This window comes from Monodelphis domestica, chromosome 2 (genome assembly GCF_027887165.1).
Source record: "Monodelphis domestica isolate mMonDom1 chromosome 2, mMonDom1.pri, whole genome shotgun sequence".
NCBI lineage: Eukaryota > Metazoa > Chordata > Mammalia > Didelphimorphia > Didelphidae > Monodelphis > Monodelphis domestica.
Window position 1 is genome coordinate 62,496,306 of NC_077228.1, and position 22,499 is coordinate 62,518,804.

The 22,499-nt window shown below is 38.1% G+C and overlaps 1 protein-coding gene across 16 annotated transcripts in view; it reads left to right on the forward strand.

The window, feature by feature from the left end:
• The window catches only part of DCAF6 (DDB1 and CUL4 associated factor 6), a 162,690-nt gene that overhangs the window by 134,811 nt on the left and 5,380 nt on the right, over positions 1-22,499 (forward strand). For 8 of the 16 annotated variants that reach the window (XM_007480720.3, XM_007480721.3, XM_056815497.1 and 5 more), the window contains 5 exons: positions 1,274-1,315; positions 14,808-14,946; positions 17,297-17,453; positions 18,910-18,998; positions 20,170-20,275. In XM_007480720.3, coding sequence (XP_007480782.1) covers positions 1,274-1,315; positions 14,808-14,946; positions 17,297-17,453; positions 18,910-18,998; positions 20,170-20,275 — 533 coding nt within the window. The remainder of the gene's footprint in view (positions 1-1,273; positions 1,316-14,807; positions 14,947-17,296; positions 17,454-18,909; positions 18,999-20,169; positions 20,276-22,499) is intronic. The other 8 variants (XM_007480727.3, XM_007480726.3, XM_056815500.1 and 5 more) reach the window with 1 other exon arrangement.

Sequence of the window (22,499 nt, forward strand, 5' to 3'; positions counted from 1 at the left end):
TGATTTGGATAAAATGTCACAGTAAAAGGACATGTGTTTTATAGACTCCTTCCCAGCACTCTGCAAGAGGTAGAATCCAGAGACCAGTTTATAATTCAAAATGCTCTCGGTTCCTATGGAATAAGTTGTGTGATTTGACAAGCATGAACAATTACCTGCTGCTACATATTTCTGTTGTATAAACTTCTATTTCTAAGTGACAACCTAAATATCCCAGCATTTAATGAGAGATCTTCATATAACTTAGAACAGAGCAAAGCCATTTTTTCCCACAACAAAATTGTGCACCAGTTTTGGATGTGTACCATCAAAGTTAGGACAGCCCCTTAAAGTTTAAAGATTCTATAATATGCATTCTTCTAAATTGTTTGGGAAAATATGGTCCATATTTTTTTTTTTTGCTGAGATCAAGCATGAGAAGAAAATGTTTTAGAAAAAAGGCTTTAACAACTAACATAGAAGTTTTAAATGGAATGCTCCAATTAACTCTAAAAATATTTCCCTAAAACTCACTACAGTAAATTAAATGAACTTTAAGAGAGTAACTAGGCTGTGTATATACCCCGTAAAATACCCCCACTCCCTTGTTAGAAATGAAAATGTCAATTCAACATCTGGTCTTTCTCCAAATTTGTTCATGGAAGAGAGTCTTATAAGTGGGAAATACATAAAAAAGGAATAAGTAAGCACAATCAGAAAGGAAAAACTATAAACCCTTACAAAAAGATACAGTATCTTTTAGGTTTCTTGAAGCAATAACAATTAGATGGTCATCTGGTGTAAGAGCAGTGGATGGTCATCTAGATATTGACTGGTGGCTACATAGAATTGTACACAACAAAAATCAGATGTGGATCATGTTTTCAGAAAAAGAAATATACATTTAAATCCATTGCAGACATCCCTGTCTCTACTGAATGAGGTCCTTGAATAATTATTATGTACCCAAGAGGGAATATCAGTGACTCAGTATGCTTCTTTACAGTTTCTAATGGGGGTCACACATTACTGTCTATGGCACTTTTTAGAAGAGGATAAGGACTAGGCCCAGTCATTTTTTCCTCCATTCTATCTTCAGTTATTCTTGATGTTTTAGTTTCCATGTACATTTTAAAATATCATCCTCCTTATTTAGTATTCCAAATCACAGGGGAAAATATCTGGTTTTTTAGAATGGAGTAACAGATCATTCAAATGGAGGACTTAATACTTTAAAGATTTGACACTTTGAGGTGTTTGTGAATGACTTTAGTTATTGTGTTCCCTTCACTAGATTTAATGTCAGAGGAACAGCAATAGGTGATAGAATAATGAGGTAATTCAATATGTTCCTTCTTCCCTCTCCCTCCCTCTTTCCTTCCTTCCTTCCTTCCTTCCTTCCTTCCTTCCTTCCTTCCTTCCTTCCTTCCTTCCTTCCTTCCTTCCTTCCTTCCTTCCTTCCTTCCTTCCTTCCTTCCTTTCTTCCTTCTTTCCTTCCTCTCCTTCTCTTCCTTCCATCCTCCCTCCTTCCCTCCCTTTCTCCCTTCCTTCCTTTCTGCCTTCCTTATGATTTGTCAGGTCCTCATTTTCCTTGCTAACCATCTTTCCTATTAACAGTTTATACTTTGTTTAAATTGACTGAACTTTAAATGCTGTGCTTTATAAAAACAGGCTGCTTTACCTCTGTATTTAGCTGCATGAATTGCATGGGAATAAAAAAAGAAATGACTTTGTGCAGATAAAAACAGTGTTAACGTCTCCAGGATGTCAAATAAAAGAGAAATTTTGAAATAATTGCTTTCAAAAAATAGTATATCTTTTTAAAATTTTAGTTGGAAAAATATTTGTTTCCTTTAAATTTTTAGACTAAGTTTTGAGCAGTGATAAATAACATGTACTATAATTCATTATCCAAGTAGTATAATTAACTTTATTTATGACAAAAACAAAATTTTATCATTTTTATAGGTTTAAATATGTGGGGCTTTTTTTTAAGAGTTGTTGCTCATTGTAAAAGAACTGATTATCTTAGGATATCTCAATGTCAAGTCTTGAATTTCTTCAGACTTTCCTTTTTATGTTAAATCTGTCAAACAAGTGTTATTGTTTAGGTTTTGTTTTTGTTTGTTTTTTTAATGTACTTTCCAATGAACTTCCATCTCTGTCAGTCATCTGTATCAAAAACTTAGTTTGGGTACAAATTGCACTTAATACCTCATCAGAACAAGGCAGAAATCAAGTGGGTTATAAATTGAAAGTGAGACAGAAGAGATCCTTAACATATCCTCAGAGTAATAGCAGCCTTCAGCAATGAGGAGCCTTATGGGAAAGGGAAGGAATAACAATAGAAACCACAAACTGACATTTTCCCAATAAAAATCTGGGTTCTGATGTCCCATGCTGGTTTGCATTGGTCTTAAAGAGTTGTTAGTACCTTAAGAGACTTCCAATCATTTCTTGGTCTTCACTGATTTTCCACTGATGGCTTGTGGTGACTTTGTCATATGTCATATGAATTTTGTCAGGCCTGTTTTCTTAATATTCTCTTTCAATACTAGGGACTAAGTGGTGGTTCCTACATTTTGAGAAAAGAATCCAATTAGAATTGTGATGTTTTCAGATGAGTTTATTTTTTTACAAAACAAACTTACCTTCCATCTTAGAATATTAAGTATCGGTTCTAAGGCAAAACCTAGAAATCTTATGTCCCCTTTTAAACAATTCAAGCAGAAGGTGCTTGCTGTCCCTCTGACAGGCTTTGACTGATGGGGAAGCGAGCAAGAGGTCATTGACAAAGTGGATTAGCTTACTCTCTTTAAAATGGATATTAGCCAAGCGTTCTGTCAAAATTTGGGAGAACAAACTATGACTTTTGGAATAACCTTGGAGCAGTGGCCACCATGTGATCTGTGTATCTTTCCACATAAAGGTTTGGGAGTCCTTATGAATAGGGATGGAGAAATATTCAGAACAGAAATCCAGGACTGTAAAAAATTTTGCATTGCTGGGTATTAAGGAAATGTTTGTTACTGGACTTGATACCACAGGATGTCTTTTTACCATGTGATTGTTAATGGTTCTTACATCTTAGACAAAATCTATATACTGGTCTGCCTTGCTCAATCAACTTGGGCTTTTACACTGGTAAGATTGGGTTGTTATATACTGACCTTCAGGGTACTATGATCTTCTGATTTATAAGAGATTCTATAATAGGGGTTATTCCCTCTAGGGCTTCCTTATATAAAAGGAACTGTGGGATACTTGGTGGTGGACCATCTTTGGTAGTGATCTTTATTAGCACTGCTGACTTCAGTAATCCCATATCTATTGATGATGTGGCCCATAATTCTTCAGGAATGTCTTTAGGGATCTCATAAATCTGTGGCTTTTCCAGTATCTGGGTAATCCAAAAACAATATTGGGAATAGAGCTAATGATTTCTCTGGCAGCTCTAGAGAAATCTCCCCTTCTGGTGTGCACATAGTTTACATAATAAATCCCTCCCCACAAGATTTGCAGGGGAACTGGGCACTAACAAAAAGGAATGTCCCACACTGAATGGACCCAGGGAAACCTTTCTGGGTGGTAACTTCTTTACTTTTAGGAGTGTTCCTGAAGTTCCCACAACTTGTACTGATCCCACAGTATCATATAATCTATCAAGCTATTTCTTTAAAACTGACTTAGAGGCTCCTATGTCCAAACTTCCCACTTTCAGGGTTACATGGGGTTCAGTGTTCCACAGGGGGGAGTGGACCAGGATAATGGGACCTCTGGATCAGGAAATAAATTATTTGTTAGTTAATTAAGAGTTAATTAGGAAATTGGGTTAATTTAACAAGATTGTGTATAAGAAGGTTTCCAGTTTAGAAAAAGATTATGGACAGTTTAACCTTAAGAATTTTCTTTAGCTGGAATTTTCATGAAGGTTCTTTAAGGAATTTTCCAAGAGCCCTATGGGTCTGAGGAAAAATAACGGTTACTCTGGGAGTTTGACACTCAGAGGTTGAAGGTTTTGTTTTTTCCTCAGAAAATCCTGCAAGAAGTTGGTGACGGTTGAAAAGATTTTGGAAAATTTGGGAAGTTGGTGGATTAGATCATCAATTTGTAAAGAAACTGAGATTTCTTTCCATTACATTACAGAGGTGAAGGAGGCCAGCAGGGCCTGGAGAGAGCTATTCTTCTGGAAACCTGTCAAGAGCTTATTTCTCTAAAGCTGGAGAGGAAAGGATTTATTATAAAATTAAATTAGAATAGTTTATATAGATAGAATAAGGGTATAGATAGAATAGGAAGTTTTGGGTCAGCCTTGATTTTTGTCAAAGAAGAAGACAGCTCTCATGAGCTAGAAATTTGGTTTTGGTTATATATAGAATTTTAGATTCAGGGTACATATATACCAATAAAAATATATTTCCTACCTGTTTTCCTTTTCCTTTCCCTTTCCTATAATTTTATATTGACAATAAATTTATTTGTGTATATGTATATATATATATATATGTATATATATATATATATACATATACATATATATATATATATGTCTGAGCAGGATTCTTTCAACTGCTTAGACTCATCCATCTTTACCAACTTTCAAACTCAGGATCTAACTCAACTCACGAACCTGACCATACCCACCATCAATTATTGGTTAATCAATATTTAGGGAACAGATATCCCCAAAATTACAGTTGGTAAGCCAAAACAGGATTATAAGGAAATAAGAAAAATACTGATTATTGTAAAAGGCTGACATAGACAAAGTTTTAAACTGATTTATAGAGTGCTTTACCTCTGTCAACCACAGGGGACACCAAAGAACTATAGTCTGTCACTAGTTAAAAGCCTTCTCAGACACACAGTGAGGGACTGCATTTAGTGCAGAAAGAACAGTAAATATGATCTTTGAATATCTTAACATCAACATAGGGAATGTTGCCAGTGTGTTTACTAAAAAGATACCACACTATATCCATGGGATACCATTCCCCGAACCCATATTTAACTTTGTTTAACATTGTTGATATTCTGCAATGGATCCCATTAGGTGAATGTGGGGTAGTAATAGCATTCCTACTTGGGATGTTTATATATTGCATCCTTGATATATTTGCATCAATGAAACTAAAACAAATACATGATAATGAAAGGAATCTGAAAGTAAAATACCTAGAAGGAGTGATAAATGAATATGGCCACATGATTGAACAAATAAAACTGAAAATGAACATGGTCACTAAGTTGGAACAAGAGACAGCTGAATTAGAGAATGCTGTAGGAGGTTTCTTTCCACTGCGTGAGGGGCCAGTAATTACACGGAATAGCAAAAGGTCAATGTTAAGCATCATAAAAGCTTTACCCAAATTGATATAGACAGTTTCAAAAATAATACCCCATTGTTTGAAGAGGAACTAGTAGCAGTCATTAGGAAGTTTGAGAAAATCATAAAACAATTTTACCCTACTCATAATGACATGGAAATTTTGTTAGACAAATTGCTAACAAAACGAGAAAAGGAAAAGATAGTATCAGAAACAACTGAGTGCCCTAAAATTCCTCCAAATTGGAATGTCAGTGTTCTGAGGATTATGAAGAATTAACAAAGGCAAGACTGGCACTAGTAAACACAATGAGGCAGCATTCAAACAGACCTAGAGCTTGGATAAAATTTGAAAGAGTTAGGCAGGAAGTTGGAGAAATACTCCCCAAATTTATAGAGAAACTTATTGACATGGGAGAATAGTACCTTGGGCTGGACATATCTAGAGACAGGGATATAAAACAACTAAGAAGGCATTTTGTCAGGAATTCCTGCAAGATAGTAAGGTAGTACATCCAACAACAGTGTCCAGACTGGGCAGAAATGGGCCTTGATGACAAGATGGGTTGCTACCTACATTTACCAAGGTGACAGAGATAAACAAGAAAATAAAACCAATGATTTAGTGGAGGACCTGAGGAGAGAAATCGGGGAATTGAAAGTCAAACTCAACAAAACAGACAAGCAAGAAAAAAATATTATGGCTCTAGTAAAACAGTATAGGCAACCGAGGCAATTTACCGAGGCAATTTAATGGTCCACAAATGAGTTTTATCAATTAAGGTCCTAGGTGCTATTTTTTGTGGAAAGCAGGGTCATTTTATTAGAGAATGCAGATCCTGGGGGCAAATGGTTTGATGAAATAGAGGGGCATTTTATAGGGGTAATGGCAGTTATTACTGAGGCAACCAGTTCTATGACGGAGGGTATTAAAACAACTATTATCCTGGCTTTAGAGGCAATGGGTTCCCAAATAGATTTCAGTAGGAGTATCAGGATTGGAGACCTAGCTATTCAAATGAATATCAGGGCAGGTATTATCAGGGAACTGCTCAGACTAAAGATATGCAAACTATGCAGAATTATATTAAGAATGGGGCCCATCCAAAGTATTCCCAGGTAGTCAGTAACAATATCCCAAAGAAAGACTCACAGAAGGGGACACATGGTGGAAGCAGTCACTTTTGAATGTTTTCCCAAGGAAGTGGACTAAGGCATATTAAAAATGAAGATATAGAAATACAGGAAATAGAAGAAGTACAAATGGAAGTGAATAATTTGGGGAGTGAAGGACAAGAAGATAACTGTAGCTTTCCTGATCCAGAGATTATGACTCCTATTATTCCAGTCCACTCCCCTCCATGGAGCACTGAACCCCATGTAACCCTGAAAGTGGGAAGTTGTTTTACACACAGGAGCCTCTAAGTCCGTTTTAAAGAAATCACCTGATAAATTATGTGATACTGTGGGATCAATACAAGTTGTGGGAATTTCAGGTATCTGAAAGTGACTTGCCCAAGGTCACACAGCTGGGAATTAACCAAAGTCATACAGGACCTCCTGTTTCTAGGCCTGACTCTCAATCCATTGAGCCATCAAGCTTCCTCCTCCAGATGGGATTAAAAAAATAAAGCAAGCATAGAGTGATGATAATGAACCAGTAACCACTTTAAAATAGTTTATTGAGACTAGCTGCCATTCATGGTGACCGCTATTAGGGGTGGCTGAGACTGATGTTTGAAGGTTTGGAGCTGCAAGAGGACAAAAGCCACCTGGGTGTTCACACTAAGTCTGACACAAATCTGGTGAGCTTCTGGGGGCCCAGAACCCCAAGATGACTGCCAAAGGAGAAGCTGACTAGGCCAGGACAGAAAAAAGGAGAGGTCGAAGCTTCCAGCCTGAGCACGAGAGACAAGCCAGTCTCAGAGAGGGATTGGCAGCAGTTAACTCATGCAGAGAAATCCAGTTCTTAAACATCCTCATATGGATCATATATTCTGATTGAGGTTAATGCCTCTCCTCTTATCCAGCACACTTCAGTTAGGTGTGCCCACAGGAAGTACAAATTTATGTCAATATTCATTAAGAAGAACATACTTGGATAAATCTCCTATTACCAAAAATAACATAACATATTCCCAAAGTAAATTTATTAATTCTCTCTATTTTGGATTGTCTTCAGTGTTTTTTAAAGTACTGATACCAGATTGCTATTTTCAAGATCATAGAATTGTGAAAAATAAGATGAGTTTTAGGACTGACAGAGACCCTTGAGGTCATTCCATTGCACTCATTTTATACTTGAGAAGGGATTTGTCCAGCGTCTTAGAGGATTTGAAGAGAGGTCTCCTGTCTCCAAATCTAGTACTCAGCACCAGCCTACACTGCTTCCTGCTTGTCTTGTCTGACATCAGGAGTGAAGGTCATCCTGGAGATATCCCTACTTGACCTCATAATTAATTTTTCTGAGGGCAGAGAAATGATCTCTCATAAATGCCCTCCCACAAGTGGAATACATGGCAGAAATGTCATTCCTACTATTTTTCCATTTCCCAAGTTCTTAGCATTCTTTTCTTCTCATTAATACTTCTCTATCTGTTAAAGTTCCCACCATTGAGCTATTAATCCTTATTTTTACAAAGGATATAAGCTAATGTGCAGATTCCTTTCTTTATTCACCATGATTTTACTTCAAGAATGCTTCTTACATCTTAAGTAAAAGAGAATCTTAGAAAGAGAATGCAGTATGACACAGAACATTGGTTAATAAGAGGAAATTTTATTATTCTCATTAGGATACAATAAAGCAAATAAGACCAATAGTTTTAGACTGTTAAGAATCCCAATAGGGACCATTTTTCCCTGTCTTTAATATATTTTTATTTATTTTGTTAAACTGTCTAATTGTGTTTAAATTTTTAACATTCATTGTTTTAAATTTTTGAATTTCAGATTCCCTCCTTCCTTCCCCTTGAGAAGGCAAACAATATGACACTGATTATACTCATGTGAATCATAAAGAATATTTCCATATTAGTCATGTTGCAAAAGGGGAACCTGTTTTAATGGATAAGAATGATTTTTAATTAGCAAATCTTTGTATATTGAAAACTTCCCCCTCAGAGGTATATGGTATACAGGTGACAACAAGGATCAGAATAGGATGGAGTACACCTTGAGGAAGAGACATTGCCAATAAGGGGTTGTGGCTGGGTAAGGGCTGAACATGGCCATGGGGAACAAGAGGCTTTGATGCCTTCTCTCCCTCTCTCCTTAAAAAAAGTCCAGTTCACATCCCACCTCCTCCATGATGCCTTTCCTGATCACTCACCAGACATGATCTGTCTCTGCTTTGGCCTTTCTAGCACCAGGCTTCAGAGTCAATCCTGCAGAGTGCTGAATGTGGGGGTGGGAGACTCCTCACTTTGTATTCTGCCTGTGCCCAGGAGCAGTGATTTGCCCCTGGGGTAAAATAGAGACAACAGTATCTCTGCCCCATAAAGTTATACAAGGATCAAGCAAAGTAATGGTGGTATCCATGGCTCATATTAGGAATTTCACAAAAGGCTCTTGAAATAAGAATGATATATTGATCTATTTGGGGCTCAACTCATGAGGTTTGATACTAATTATTTCATCAATTAATAAAATTAAAAATTGAATTCATTATTGAAGGGATATGGTACATAGCTGTTATTTAAAATAGAATCTAGGTGACAAAGATTGTGACAGAGGAAGGAAGCAAAGAGAGGAGATTAGGAATTTCAGGTTTTAAGCTCTCAATTACAATAACTGTAAATAATTTATTAAACATTTAAAGTTAACTCCACACAAGTGAAATGTAGAACATTTTGGAGCCTTCAGATTCATCCTGTTACTTTTTTTAAAATTATTTCTGGAAAAATAAATACCAAATTGTCATTACTGTTATTTTTTTAATAATAACAAAAGAATTGTCATTTACATAGCTCTTAATGGTTTGCAAAGCACTTAACTTATATGATCTCATTTTTATTTATTTATTTATTTATTTGACCCCTGGTCACATATCTAATCAGCATCAAAAGTGGAATTAAAACTCAGCTACCCTTGTATTCCTAATCTAGTGGTCTTTTTTCTATAACTTGTTGGAGTTTAAAGGCCAGAGTTTTAGTCCTGTTTTCTGACACTTTATAAGATTTATAACTGTGAGTCATTTGAATTTTCTGAGTCTCAGTGTTCTCATCTGTAAAATGGGGATAATAATGCCTTTTCTACTTAACTATAGAGTAAACTATGTGTAGAATTCATGTATTATTCCAGTGCCTGGGTCAAATTCAGTTGGCAAGCTCAAGTATTGAAGTTAGGTTAAACAAATGGGAGGCCAAAGGGACAAAGGTTAGAGTAGCAAATGTTATGAGTATTGGGTAAAATAGCTTATTTGAAGTATTTTGTAAGTATATGGTGGAAATCTTAGAACCCTAATAGTATGGCACACATGTCATGGTTTTACAAACAGGGAAGATCACGGTGCCTGCCGGCACTGTCAGCCAGTAAGCTTTGCTTGAATTCCTGACAGAATTCTAGACTGTAGTCATTCATTTGGGGACAGAGAGCATCTGCAAAGAAAGGAGTTACAGAGAGCCAGCATCAGGAGTAGGATACAGGAAACTCAATTCATTTCATTTTCCTCATCAAGTTTTACTAAACTGCTAGATCAGGAGAGTGCCGTTGAAGAATATCTACTTGTATTTTAGCAAAACGTTTGCTCAGGTCTCTAGCTGGTGGCAATTTGGTGCCACAGACCTGAAGAGTCAGTCAGGGTTCTGGGGCAGCCAAGGAGGCAGCTTCTCCTGGTCCACATCTGGGACCTGTGTTTGTTTTCATGACTGTCAGATTCAGAATAGTGTACAAGAAAAGCAGCTTGGGGTACAGGAGTGGCGTCAAGAATACTTGGATTCACATCCAGTCTTGGATACTTACCGGCTTTATCACCATGGACAAGTCATTTACTCTCTCTGTGCCTCAATTTCACCATTCTCTAAAGTTCCTGCTAAAGTCTGTGATCTTATGTCATTTTATCAATGACTTGGAGAGAGACTCGGATAACATACTTATCCTGTCTACAGATGACGCAACATGGGAAGGTTTAGCCAACACTGTAAGTGACAGAGTCAAGATCTCCCAAAATCTTCACACTACTAGGACAACCCTAATAATATGATTTTTTCATGGATAAATACAAGTCCTAAACTCACCTTAAAAAAAAAACAACATTTCACTAGTATGGCGGACTCAGCAGCCAACAGATCCGTCAGCATTCATTCAGTCCCTGCTGTGTGCCAGACACTGGGAATGCAAAGAACGAGTTGGTGGCTGCTCACAGGAGATTCCAAAGTTTGTGTGATCAGAGGAGACAAGAAGCAAAGTGGCCAGCACTTGAGGGGATGACCTTTGCTCTCCTCTGACCACTTCTGAAGCCTTGTGACCATTTCTGAGGACCTAGCTGTCTAGGCTGTATCCCTATGAAGGGGAAAGGAAAGCCTTTTTGTCCTCGAGAAACATTTTGGAAGAAGTGGGTATTTTTAGCATATAAAAGAAAAGGCTTAGAGGGCACCTGATAGATGTCTTCACATATTGAGAAGATTGATTTAGGGATTAACAGGGATTACACCTGTTCTGCTTGACCCAGGAGGAGCAGAGAAGGGGAAGTTTTAGAAAGGCAGATGAAGGTTTGAAAGTGGAATCGGGCTCTTTAAAGCAACCTTGAGGTGGCTGCTTGTCAGGTGAGGTCTAGATGGGATCCTTGTTGAGTATAGGTTGGACTAGATGGCCTCTAAGGCCCCTGTCCACTCTGAGGTCGTCTGGAAACTCAGAAGCCTGAGTACTCCAGTGGTGCCCTGTGAGAAGTTAAAAGAGTCTCCCATGCATTGGGGGAGGCTTTTTGGTAGGATCTATAGGAAGCAAAGGTCAAGAACTGCACAGGCTCAGTTGGGATACAATCAGGACCACTGGAAGGAATACACGTCACTGATATCAGAAATCCACTTAAGTTTGTTATCATTAGTAGTATCCTGCCTCCAGAGAGAGATTAAAGAATTGTCAGCCTACATCTGTGAATTTTGGTCACCCTCTACCTGCCAAACCTCAATTAAAGATTGAGACCAATCATTATTTAAGTAAAAATGCTTCAGATTAAGGAGAACATCCAAGAGCTATCCCTGTAGTAGGTAATCATTGCCACCAGGGAGTGCAATTAGTCATTTGACCAACAAGAATTGCATATCTGTGTTCACTGTATATTGAATACCTCTTTTGTGCTGGCCACTGTGCCAGGTGTTTGGCGCAAAGGCAGAAGTGAGGCATTCCCAGTCCTCAAGCACGTTTCTGTGTCAGTAAACAAAGTGCATTCATGGTCATTCAGAAAGGAGTGTGGTGGCTAGAAAGGGCATCAGGTCAGATTGAAACCAGGGACAAGGAAGGGCCGACCTCCCCCCTGGATGTGGGGGCAGCCTGGCAGAAGATGCCAAGACAAAAAACAGAAAGGCCCACGAGGAACAGCAAGAAAGCCAGTTTGGCTTCACTGTTGTGTGTATGAAGGGAACGAATGCAGAATAATGCTGGGAAGGTAATGCCAGATTGCAATGGGCTTTACATGCCACCAACCAAGGAATTTGTACTTTATCCTTGAGGTAATAAAGAGCCACTAGAGCTCATTGAGTAGGGAAGTGACAGGGTTAAGCGTGGGCTTTAGAAATAAATACATCAAGGCAGGAAACCACATAGGAGTCTGTCGCAGAGGCATGTAGGATGAGGGCCATTTGTGGGGAGCACAGTGGGGTGCTGGAGAATGGAGCAGAGTGTGAGAAGAAACCAGACCCAAGGTTTATGGAAGTGTTGTAGAATTGAGTTATGAAGCACAACCAAGGGGGGAACGTGCCTGCAGGTGCCAGAAATTGATAGACATGTTACACTATTTCTTTAATCGAGATGTACATTAATGTCAGGGGACTAGCCCTGTGGAGGGGCAGCTAGATGGTGCAGTGGGTGGAGCACGGGGCTTGGAACCAAGGGGACCCTTTCGAGCTGTGGAGCCTGAGCAGGTCCCCTCCCCCTGGGGCCTTCCTTTCCTTATCTCGAGGATGAGCTGGAGAAGGGAGTAGCAAACCACTCCAGGCCCCAAATGGGTCACCCACAACCAGACCTGCCTGAAACACCTGAACAAGCACAACCGGCGGCTGGGAAACCTGGGGGAGGCCAAAGGGGCCAGCCTTCGTCCCACCCTGCCTCTGGTCACAGTAGCGTTTCCTTTCCCCATTATGAGGAAGCCTTTATTCTGGATTCCCTGATCGCTGCCTAATTGATATGCCAGTAGGAATTCTGGGTGAACTGACTGGTAAATAGTTTTATGTTTTCTATTCCTTTAGAACTCTGTAGGGATGCCGTTTTAGCTCTTAAACGCTGAGGGTTTTTTTTTTTCCTTCTGGGATACATCTCCCAGGTTAAAGCGCCTGCCGAGAGCTAGGAAGTAGCAAGTGCCTCGGGTCCACTGGTTTGAAAGGCACGTGTATGACACGCACTTTGTTCATCTGTATCAAATACATATGTACATACACACATTTATTTGTAACCATGAGTTTTTCATCTTTTTTACAAAAATATGACTACCGAAATAGCTAACTATAGGAAACAGTAAGCAGAAGAGAAATGCTGAAAGCAAATGGGTAAGGTCAGCTTCAGTAGACTGAGAGCTCAAACTTGACCTCAGACACTTCCTCACCAGGTGATCCTGGGCAAGAGCCCTTACTGCTCTTCTGCCTTGGAATGATACACAGTATTGGTTCTCACCCAGAAGGTAAGGGTTTTTAAAAAAGAAAGAAAACAGGCACAGGAAAAAACAGATATAATCCAGTCCCCTTTATGAACTGTTTTAATTTCGATCACTTTAATCTTATACATACATTTTTATTCAAATTTTCATTTCAGAATCCCCTTAAAAATTTAGCTTTGAGTCTAATGCTCGCCTTGGACAGTGTGCACGCCCCGGGCCTTGAAGCCAGCTTAGCGTTCAGTCCTCTCCAGATGAGAGGACTTTTCCACAATTGAAGTCACTTTGGTTTCTCTAATGAAAGACTATTTCCTGGGCCTACTTCGTGCTAGTGATAAGAAATCTGTTGGGGTGTATTTTTCCTAATCTCTCAGTGCCTCTCCCTTTAGCTATGTGTGTCAGGTTTTAAGATACACATACCTATATGCACATGCATAGCTGTCTGTATAAGGATGTACGGGATGTATTTCCTCAACTTCCACCCCGTTTGTCTGGGTTCCTTCCAAGGGAAAGAAAGCCATTTTGGAGGCTTCTCTTCAAGATTAAAATAATCACTATTCTCCCAGCTGGTTACTACTAACTACATGTAACTGAAATGTATATATTTAAATGTAGTACTTCTGCTAACATTCCCTTACAAAAAGCTTGAGGCTGTCGCTTGGTATGATGGGAGGCAGGGAGGGAGGGGACAGCATTAGAATATTTTTGTGAAAGCTGGAATCTTTGTGTAGAACATAACATTTTGAACCACAAACATAAAAATAGAGTTCTGAACAGACTTTTGAAGTAGTTTGTTGACCGTTCTCTTTGGATAGGCATGTCTCCTACTGGATAAAGGCAAGACTGAAAAGATTTTCTTCCCTGAGCTCAGTCACTTAGCCTGCTTTTTCACCTTAGATAAACCTCAGTTAATCATGGAACCTAGGATTGTAGAATCCTTAGAGCTAGAAAGAACCTCTTGTTTTATAGATGTGAAACCAAGACCCAAGAAGATTAAAGGTAAAAGGACTATACCATGCAATTAGCTCCAAGTCAAAATTTATTCCCCTCTCATTAGCTAACCTGCCTATTCTCCTCATGACATAGACTACACAAAAAGCCAACATGAGTCAGCGTTGTCTATTGTCGATTCAGAGCTGGATTGGTTCTGGCTGTGGAGCCCACAAGGGAGAAACTGGGGTCCAGAGAGCCTCTCTTTTGGTTGAGATTCCACAAGTAGGAAATGGCAAAGCCAGGACCCAAGTCCTCTAACTCCAAAGCCATTTCTTGTCTATAATCCTCAATGTCTTCTATTTGATGCCTTTAATTTTCTAACATGGAAAGGTGGAAGAGACTTTGTCTCGGGTGTCTATCACTTCAAATAAACTGCACAGACATTTTGCCTGCATTTAAGTTGTGTCTTTATAAAACAGTCCTTTATAAGCCAGTGTGTCGCATGCTAGTTCCCTGACTTTTTCAACCAGTACCAAAAGTCTCCCCAATGACCTCTTTAACTAAAAAAAATTGGTTTTAGTAACTCAACTAGTCTGAAGTAGTCTCCCTTGTGTCTGCTTTTTTTATGCTTTTTTATGTTTGGGGGCGAGTGATTGTGGTACCGTGAAGCGAATGTTTTGTGATCTTTGATTTCCCCCTCACTCTCTGTAAGCTGTGTCACTCTACAATGAACTTCATTCACTGTTTTCTTTACGCATCTAGACGATCTGCTGTTGCCCGAATTCAAGAACTCTTCAGGCGGAGGAAAGAAAGGAAAGAGATGGAAGAACTAGACACTCTGAATATCAGGAGGCCCCTCGTAAAGATGGTTTACAAGGGTCATCGCAACTCCAGGACAATGGTACCGCGTGTTCATTGGGTTCTCGGGCAAGCCTGGCAGTTCAGGATTTTGGATTGTGAACACGTTACCCTGTACATCTAAACTGTAATGATTGTCCTGGCTGGCTTAGGAGGGGCTGCACGGAAAGGAAGCAGCAAGGTCCAGAGGAAGGGAACTTGGCCAACAATTTGGAATCGTCGTGGCGCTGCCTGTCCAGCCCTGCACACATTGCTTAATCCCTCTGGGTCTCAGTTTTCTGCTATTTAAAAATGAGGAGATTGGGCTAGACAGCTTCTGGGGGCCCTTCTGCCCAGAGATGTAAAGACATCTCTGTAATCCTCTAACTGCATTCTGTAGGCAGGAACTATTTCACAAAGTAATGTGAAATTATATTTGTATAATAGTTTAAAGTTCACACACACTTCCGTCACAGCAGCCTTAGGATGCAGGTAATGATAGAGGTGTCAAGGTCCTTTTTTACCAATAAAGAAACTAAAGCTCTGGAGGGAGATGACATGACTTCTCAAAGATGTGCAGCTGTTCTAGAATCTGAACCCAGATCTCTCCACTCTTAAGTCTCTTTTTTCCAGTACACCAGACTAACTAAAAAAAAACAAAAACTTTGCATTCAGGAAAAGTTAACATTGTTTTAAATTTTAGCCTTTGCCAATATCTTTTTTTTTTAACTCTCACCTTCCCTCTTGGAATCAATATTGTGTATTGGTTCCAAGGCATAAGAGCAATTAGAACTAGGCAATGGGGGTTGTGACTGGCCCAGGGTCACATAGCTAGGAGGTGTCTCAGGTCACATTTGAACCCGGATCCTCCCGTTTCTAGGCCTGGCTCTCAATCCACTGAGCCACCCAGCTGCCCCCTTTTGCCAATATCTTTTGTTTCTGTTTTCACAGTCTTAAATTTACTTGCTCTACTACAGAGGGCCCAGTATTCTTTACACTTATCATTTGAAGACCTGATAAATATCCTCTTAAAAGTTTGTGCCAGGCAAGTCACTTGACCCCCATTGCCTAGCCCTTACCACTCTTCTGCCTTGGAGTCAATACACAGTATTGACTCCAAGACAGAAGGTAAGAGTTTAAAAAAAAAAAAAGTTTGTGCCAGGGTCAGCTGGGTGACTCAGTAGAGAGAGAGCCAGGCCTGGAGATGGGAGGTCCTGGTTCCAAATATGGCCTCAGTCACTTCCTAGCTGTGGCACAGGGGGAAAGATTGTCAGGCCTAGAGACAGGAAGACTCATCTTCCTGAGTTCAAATGCTGCCTTAGTTTCCTCATCTATAAAAATGAGCTGGAGATGGGAATACAAAGCCACCCCACCCCTTGCCAAGAAAACCCCAAATTGGGTCACACGAAGAGTCAGACACAACTGAGAAACAACAAAAGTTGCCCCAAGAGAATGGGTAGGTCATTCTGGTGATGGTACTTTTTTTTTCCTATTTCACAAATGACGAAAATGAAATTCTAAGTGACTATATATATATGGTTAAAGAGCTACTGAATGATGAAGTCAGAACTTAAAGCTAGGTCTCCCAGCTTCCAAATACCATGTATTTTCAGAGACCTGAGTTCAAATGTACACTTCCTAGCTATATGACCCTGGGCAAGCCACTTAACCTCAGTCATTCACTTGTGTCCAAGTTTTTGTGACCCCATGGACCATACTGTCACTGGGGTTTTCTTAGCAAAGATTCTGGAGTGGTTTGCCATTTCCTTCTCCAGTGGATTAAAGCAAACAGAAGTTAAATGACTTGCCAAGAGTCACACAGTTATTGCATGTCTGAGGGAAGATTTGAACTCATGTCTTTCTGATTTTAAAACCAGTTCTCTATCCACCAAGCCATCTAGATACTCAACTGCTGATCAGAAGTTTGGTGCTTTATATCCATTTTTGTACGATGAAGCAAAAAAATAAAAGCTGTTAGTCCATGCTTCTTTATTGGAATGTCTCAAAAAATGATGCTATTATTTAGGTAAGGCAGGTAGAAATGGAAGTGTAATTCTAAACCCCTTTGACCATTATTTTTCTATCCTTTCCCCCCACAAATGATCTTACACAATAGCTCAGCTAAAATAAGCCAGTTGGAAATCTTAGCAAAAATCTGTAAATTGTTCCCATACTGTCAAAAGCCCAGAAGCCTATGCACCTGTCTCCGTGATTCATTGTCAGACTGCCTGCTGCTGTTAAATTCCTTGTTTTGAATGTAAGAAGCAGGGCAAAATCTCAACCAAATTTTCATTTTATTATTTTTTCTAAAGCAGCATTTTTTTTTAGTTTGGGAATAGCTTAAGTGTTGGTCTTCTTTTCCTTGATGTTATTGTTCTTTCTGTCCTATAATTGACTTTTTTTTTACCCTATAGATAAAAGAAGCCAATTTCTGGGGTACTAATTTTGTGATGAGTGGCTCTGATTGTGGCCACATCTTCATTTGGGATCGCCATACTGCTGAGCATTTGATGCTTTTGGAAGCTGATAATCATGTCGTGAACTGCCTACAGCCACATCCATTCGACCCAAGTAAGACTAATTAATAGGCTTAAACCTTTTATAAGATACACCTTCCAAACTTTCTCTAAGTGAAAATAATAACATATTAAACTCACTATGTTAGAGGTGACTCTGATTTACTTTTTTTTTCATTTTTTATTATTTTAATATTTTCCTTGTTTACATGATTCATTTTCTTTCCCTCCCCTCTTCCCTCCCCTCTTCCCTCCTCAACTCCCAGAACTGACAAGCAATTCCACTGGGTTGTACAAATGTTATCACTCAATACCCATTTCCATATTATTCATTTTTGCAATAGAGCAATCTCTTGAAACCAAAACCCCAAATCCTTATACCCATATAAACAGGTGATAAATCATGTTTTCTTCTGCATTTCTACTCCCACAGTTCTTTCTCTGGATGTGGATATCCTTCTTTCTCATAAGTCCCTCAGGATTATCATGGATCACTGCATTGCTGCTAGTAGAGAAGCCCATTACATTTGATTATTCCACAGTGTTTCACTTCTATGTACAGTCTTCTCCTGGTTCTGCTCCTTTCACTCTGCATTGATTCCTGGAGGTCGTTCCAGTCTCCATGGAATCCCTCCAGTTCATTGTTCTTTTGAGCACAATAGTATTCCATCACCAACAAATACCACAATTTGTTCAGCCATTCTCCAATCAAAGGGCATCCCCTCATTTTCTATTTTTTGCCACCACAAAGAGCGCAGCTATGAATATCCTTGTACAAGTCTTTTTCCTTATTATCTCTTTGGGGTACAAGCCCAGCAGTGCTATGGCTGGATCAAAGGGCAGACAGTCTTTTATCGCCCTTTGGGCATAGTTCCAAATCGCCCTCCAGAATGGTTGGATTAATTCACAATTCCACTTGCAGTATATTAGTGTCCCAATTTTGCCACATCCCCTCCAACATTCATTATTTTCCTTTACTGTCATCTAGTTGTGAGGTGGTACCTCAGGTCCAGTTTACTTCATACAACAGATATCTGTAGCAAAAAAAAAATACAGAGAAACTGCAGAAGAATGTATTTTTATTAAATGTATTCCTAGTTTAATGACTCTTAAGAGGTTTCAAATGGTTCGACTTTTGAATACTCACCCAGATTGAGCCTCTAAGACTTGTTTCTATTTTCATATATCTTCATGAATCTGAATAAGAGAGCAGTTAACTGACTTTTGCCTTTCATGTAATCATCTGTCATTTTTGGAATCAAACAGTGGATAGGGGAAGAAGAAAAAAGTTGGGAGGAGCTTAGAGGGAAATAAAGTATTCCATCACTTAAAAAAATTTTTTTAATCTAATCTAAAAAAAGTTAAAAGTTAGATAATTTATACATGACCTTGAAATTATATCCTCAAGAGTTAATAGTGTCAGTAAAATGAACTGACACAACTTCCAACTACATAATTAAAGTCTACAAGACACATTTCCAGATTTTACTAATCCGAAATTTTATTTCCAGTTCTAGCCTCCTCTGGCATAGATTATGACATAAAGATCTGGTCACCACTTGAAGAGTCCAAGATTTTCAACCGAAAACTTGCTGATGAAGTAAGATCATTTGTTCTTTTCTCTTAAATAGGCTGAGTAGCACATTATTAACTACTAAAATGAAGCAAGTTAATTATATTAGTGAAAGTAGATTTTTTTAAATGAAAAAAGAATTCAGGTAAAATTCTAATAATAAAGACCAATAAAATCAAAGCAGACCTCTTTACTAAATGTAATGTTGGTATTTATTATATTTAGGCATCTGTTGTAGTAAAGAATCCTAAAAAATCATCTAGTCTTTTAAGCATAGGGCCTTTAGAAGCTGTTATACTTAACCTTTGTAATTACTTATATTTAATTTTCCTGGTATGTTTTTTATTCTAAATTTTGGTTTAAAAATTGAAGAACCATAGTGAAAGAAAGTGTTTGAAGAAGCTTCTTTATTATAAAGTAATCTTTTCTTTATGAAGTTTTCCTACACTAAACTCTAGAATAGTTAGCTGGAGGTTCTGTGCTTCACCAAATTCACATCTCTCCTTTCTCTTTTTTTTTCCCTTTTTGGCTTTGCTTTTGCCACTAGTCTCTTTTACACCATTTGTGGTACTCGAGGCACAAGAGTTCTTAACCTGTCTTGTAGAGACTTGTTGGTCAAAAGTATTACCTTACTTAGGATTGCAGTGGGGTGAAAAGGTTTGCTATAGATCTGTTCCTCTTTAGCCAGAGTACATGTAGCAGAACATTTCACAGTTGTAGAGATGGAAGAAAACACCTTCTTCAAGGCAGTTTTAAGAACTGACTACTATAACTTAACCCTCAAGTGTCCATAAAAATGTCAACCGTGTCTTAGGCAATAGCCCTGAGGATGCATCATGTTGTTCCCTCTGGGGAATAAACCACAAAAAAAAGTGAGGGTCTGATTTTGCCTTCATGAGTATGAGCAGCCTGAGGAACTGAGTTTTGTTCTTGGCTTTATGCAGTCCTTACTTACAGTATTTGTATATCTGATCTTGCTAGACCCACTAAGTTCTTTGGCATGAAGAATCTAGAATAAAGAAATTTGAATAGAATCTAGGAATTGCAGGTGTTTCCTCCATAAGCAGCGAGCTAACTTCATTGTAAATTATCATATAGTTGTGGATTTATCTTTCCAATTTCCTTAGTGATCTTCAGAGCTCTAATGATAGTTTTTGAATGTCACTCTGATCTCTTAAGCATTTCATTCACCTTACAGGTTATAACTCGGAATGAGTTAATGCTGGAGGAGACTAGAAACACTATTACTGTTCCGGCTTCTTTCATGTTACGAATGTTGGCCTCCTTGAATCATATCCGAGCTGGTAAGAATTATAGAAGGCATCTGTCTGTCTTTACTGTCACCTCTATGAAACATTTTATTAACACCATACCGTCCAAGACATAAGAGAGATCATACTCAACTCTCATCATGTATGGACCTTTCAAAATAATCACAAAATAAAAGGCAAGAGCTGAATCTTCAGTTCTCTGCAGTCATATGTCCTTATAAAAACTACTCATGAGCCAAATTTCATTGATATTTATTTAAATTTCAGAAAATGTATATTTTAAAACTTCTACCAACTACAATTTCAAATCAACCAAGCAATTGATATTTAAGGCACATTGTGAATACCTTTCAGCAATGTACCACATTTGGTCAGAACCAATTAACTCCTTTCAAAAGTCATTGCTGAACACACCAAAAAATGCAACATGCCAAACAGTGAAGAGAACCCAGAGACCTCTTTTATTTAACCAACATTTTAAAATTCCAGGTGATAAATCATGAGGTTTGGTGATCTCATGCAACCAGAAATATATGTTACAGTCTTTATTGAATCATGAATATTTATTATTCAGTAAAAAAAAATAAGGGTCTCTCTGTTAGTTGTTATGAATCAAGCCAAATTTGAGATAAGATTTTTTTTGTGGTCATTTTTTTTAAACTGAATGACCTAATGTGCAAGATATAATAGAAAGGGCTTTTGAATTCAAATTCTGCTCCTTATTATTTGTGTGACCCAGAGGTAAGTGACTTATCTTGTAGACCTCATGTGTAAATTGAGAATAGTGGACTGATGATCTCTTACATCTCTTCCAAAGCTCTAAGCCAAATAATCCTATAAAATAGAGACTGTTTTTCTTTGGGTATTGTCATGATGCTGGGTAAACTAGATTGGTAATATCTTCACCATTTGAAATTTATAGCATAGATAGACAAAAGGGTCTAAGGTTAGAATGTGTAAAAGCAAAACAGCTGTCCAAGGTATGACATTTCCCCCACTTCTCCTTGTTTAGGGTGAATGTTGTAGTGCCTTCTTCATAAAATTTATGTTATTAAAGAATATGGGCATCATAGAAGTAAGAAAGAGTTGGACTTCAGTCCATCAGCAGGCATTTTTAAAAACAATAATGATTGTTTTTTGTTAAGCTTTTTTCTTTCTTCCCTCCACCTATTGAAAAAAGAAAGAAAGGAAATTCAGAACCTTCCTCAAAAAGCCTAGTTAAGCAAAGCAAATTCCCACATTGGTCACTTCTAAAAATGTACTTTTTTTTAATTCTTCCTATGAGTCCATCATCCTCTCTCATGAAGGAATGTTCTTTATTCTTAGTGCTCTAGAATCATGGTTGGTCGCTTAGTTAATCTGAATTGTTGGTTTTTTTTTTTAATTCGTTTTTATATTGATGTTGTAATACAAGTCTTTCTAGCTTTGCAGTCTTCTCTTTTTGTTAGTTCATGTAAGCCTTTCCATGTGTCTTTGAGAAATAGTCTTTCCCATCATTTCTTAGAGAACTAGTATTCCATTACACTTATATACCAGTGTTTGTTCAGCCATTCTCCAATTGATTTGTATCCCTTAGTCTCTTTGTCTCCCTGTCTCTGTCTGTGGGTGTGTCTCCCTCCCCTTTCTTTCTCACACACACACCTTATAAATATTTTTATACATAAAGGACCACATCTTCTTTCTTTGATCTCTTAGGGCTATAGGCCAATGGTGATAAACTCGGTCCAAAGGATATTCATTCTTTAGTAGCTTTTTGTACACAGTTCCAAATTATATTCTATTAGGGAGCCCTGTATAGGACCTTTTTTCTAAAAGTAGATCCACACAAGTTCAATCTTCTGATAAGATATCAGACAGGATCAAACTTTGTTAGTGGCTAAAACCATGTTTTGATCTAAATGATTTTTTATTCATAAAAGTACTATGTTCATATTCCAGGTTTTACTTAAATGAGAAATTTTTCTTTTTAAATAAGCACTTTAAAAAGTTATAGAATAAAATACCCTCAGTGGAAGGTCCTTTATTTTGGTTCAACCATAAACTTCATTTGGCTATTATGAATTTTTTAGATAGTATTCTCAAAACTTTGTAGGAGACATTTAAAAAAAAACAAAAGAACCAAAGCCTTGAGGTTAGAAAGACATGATTTTTCTTTTCTTTAGCAATCTAATGAACAAGTAATACTAATAGTCCAGTGATTTGATCCAAAGAATCATGTATTACCATATCAAGTTCTACTACTACAGACATTGGATAA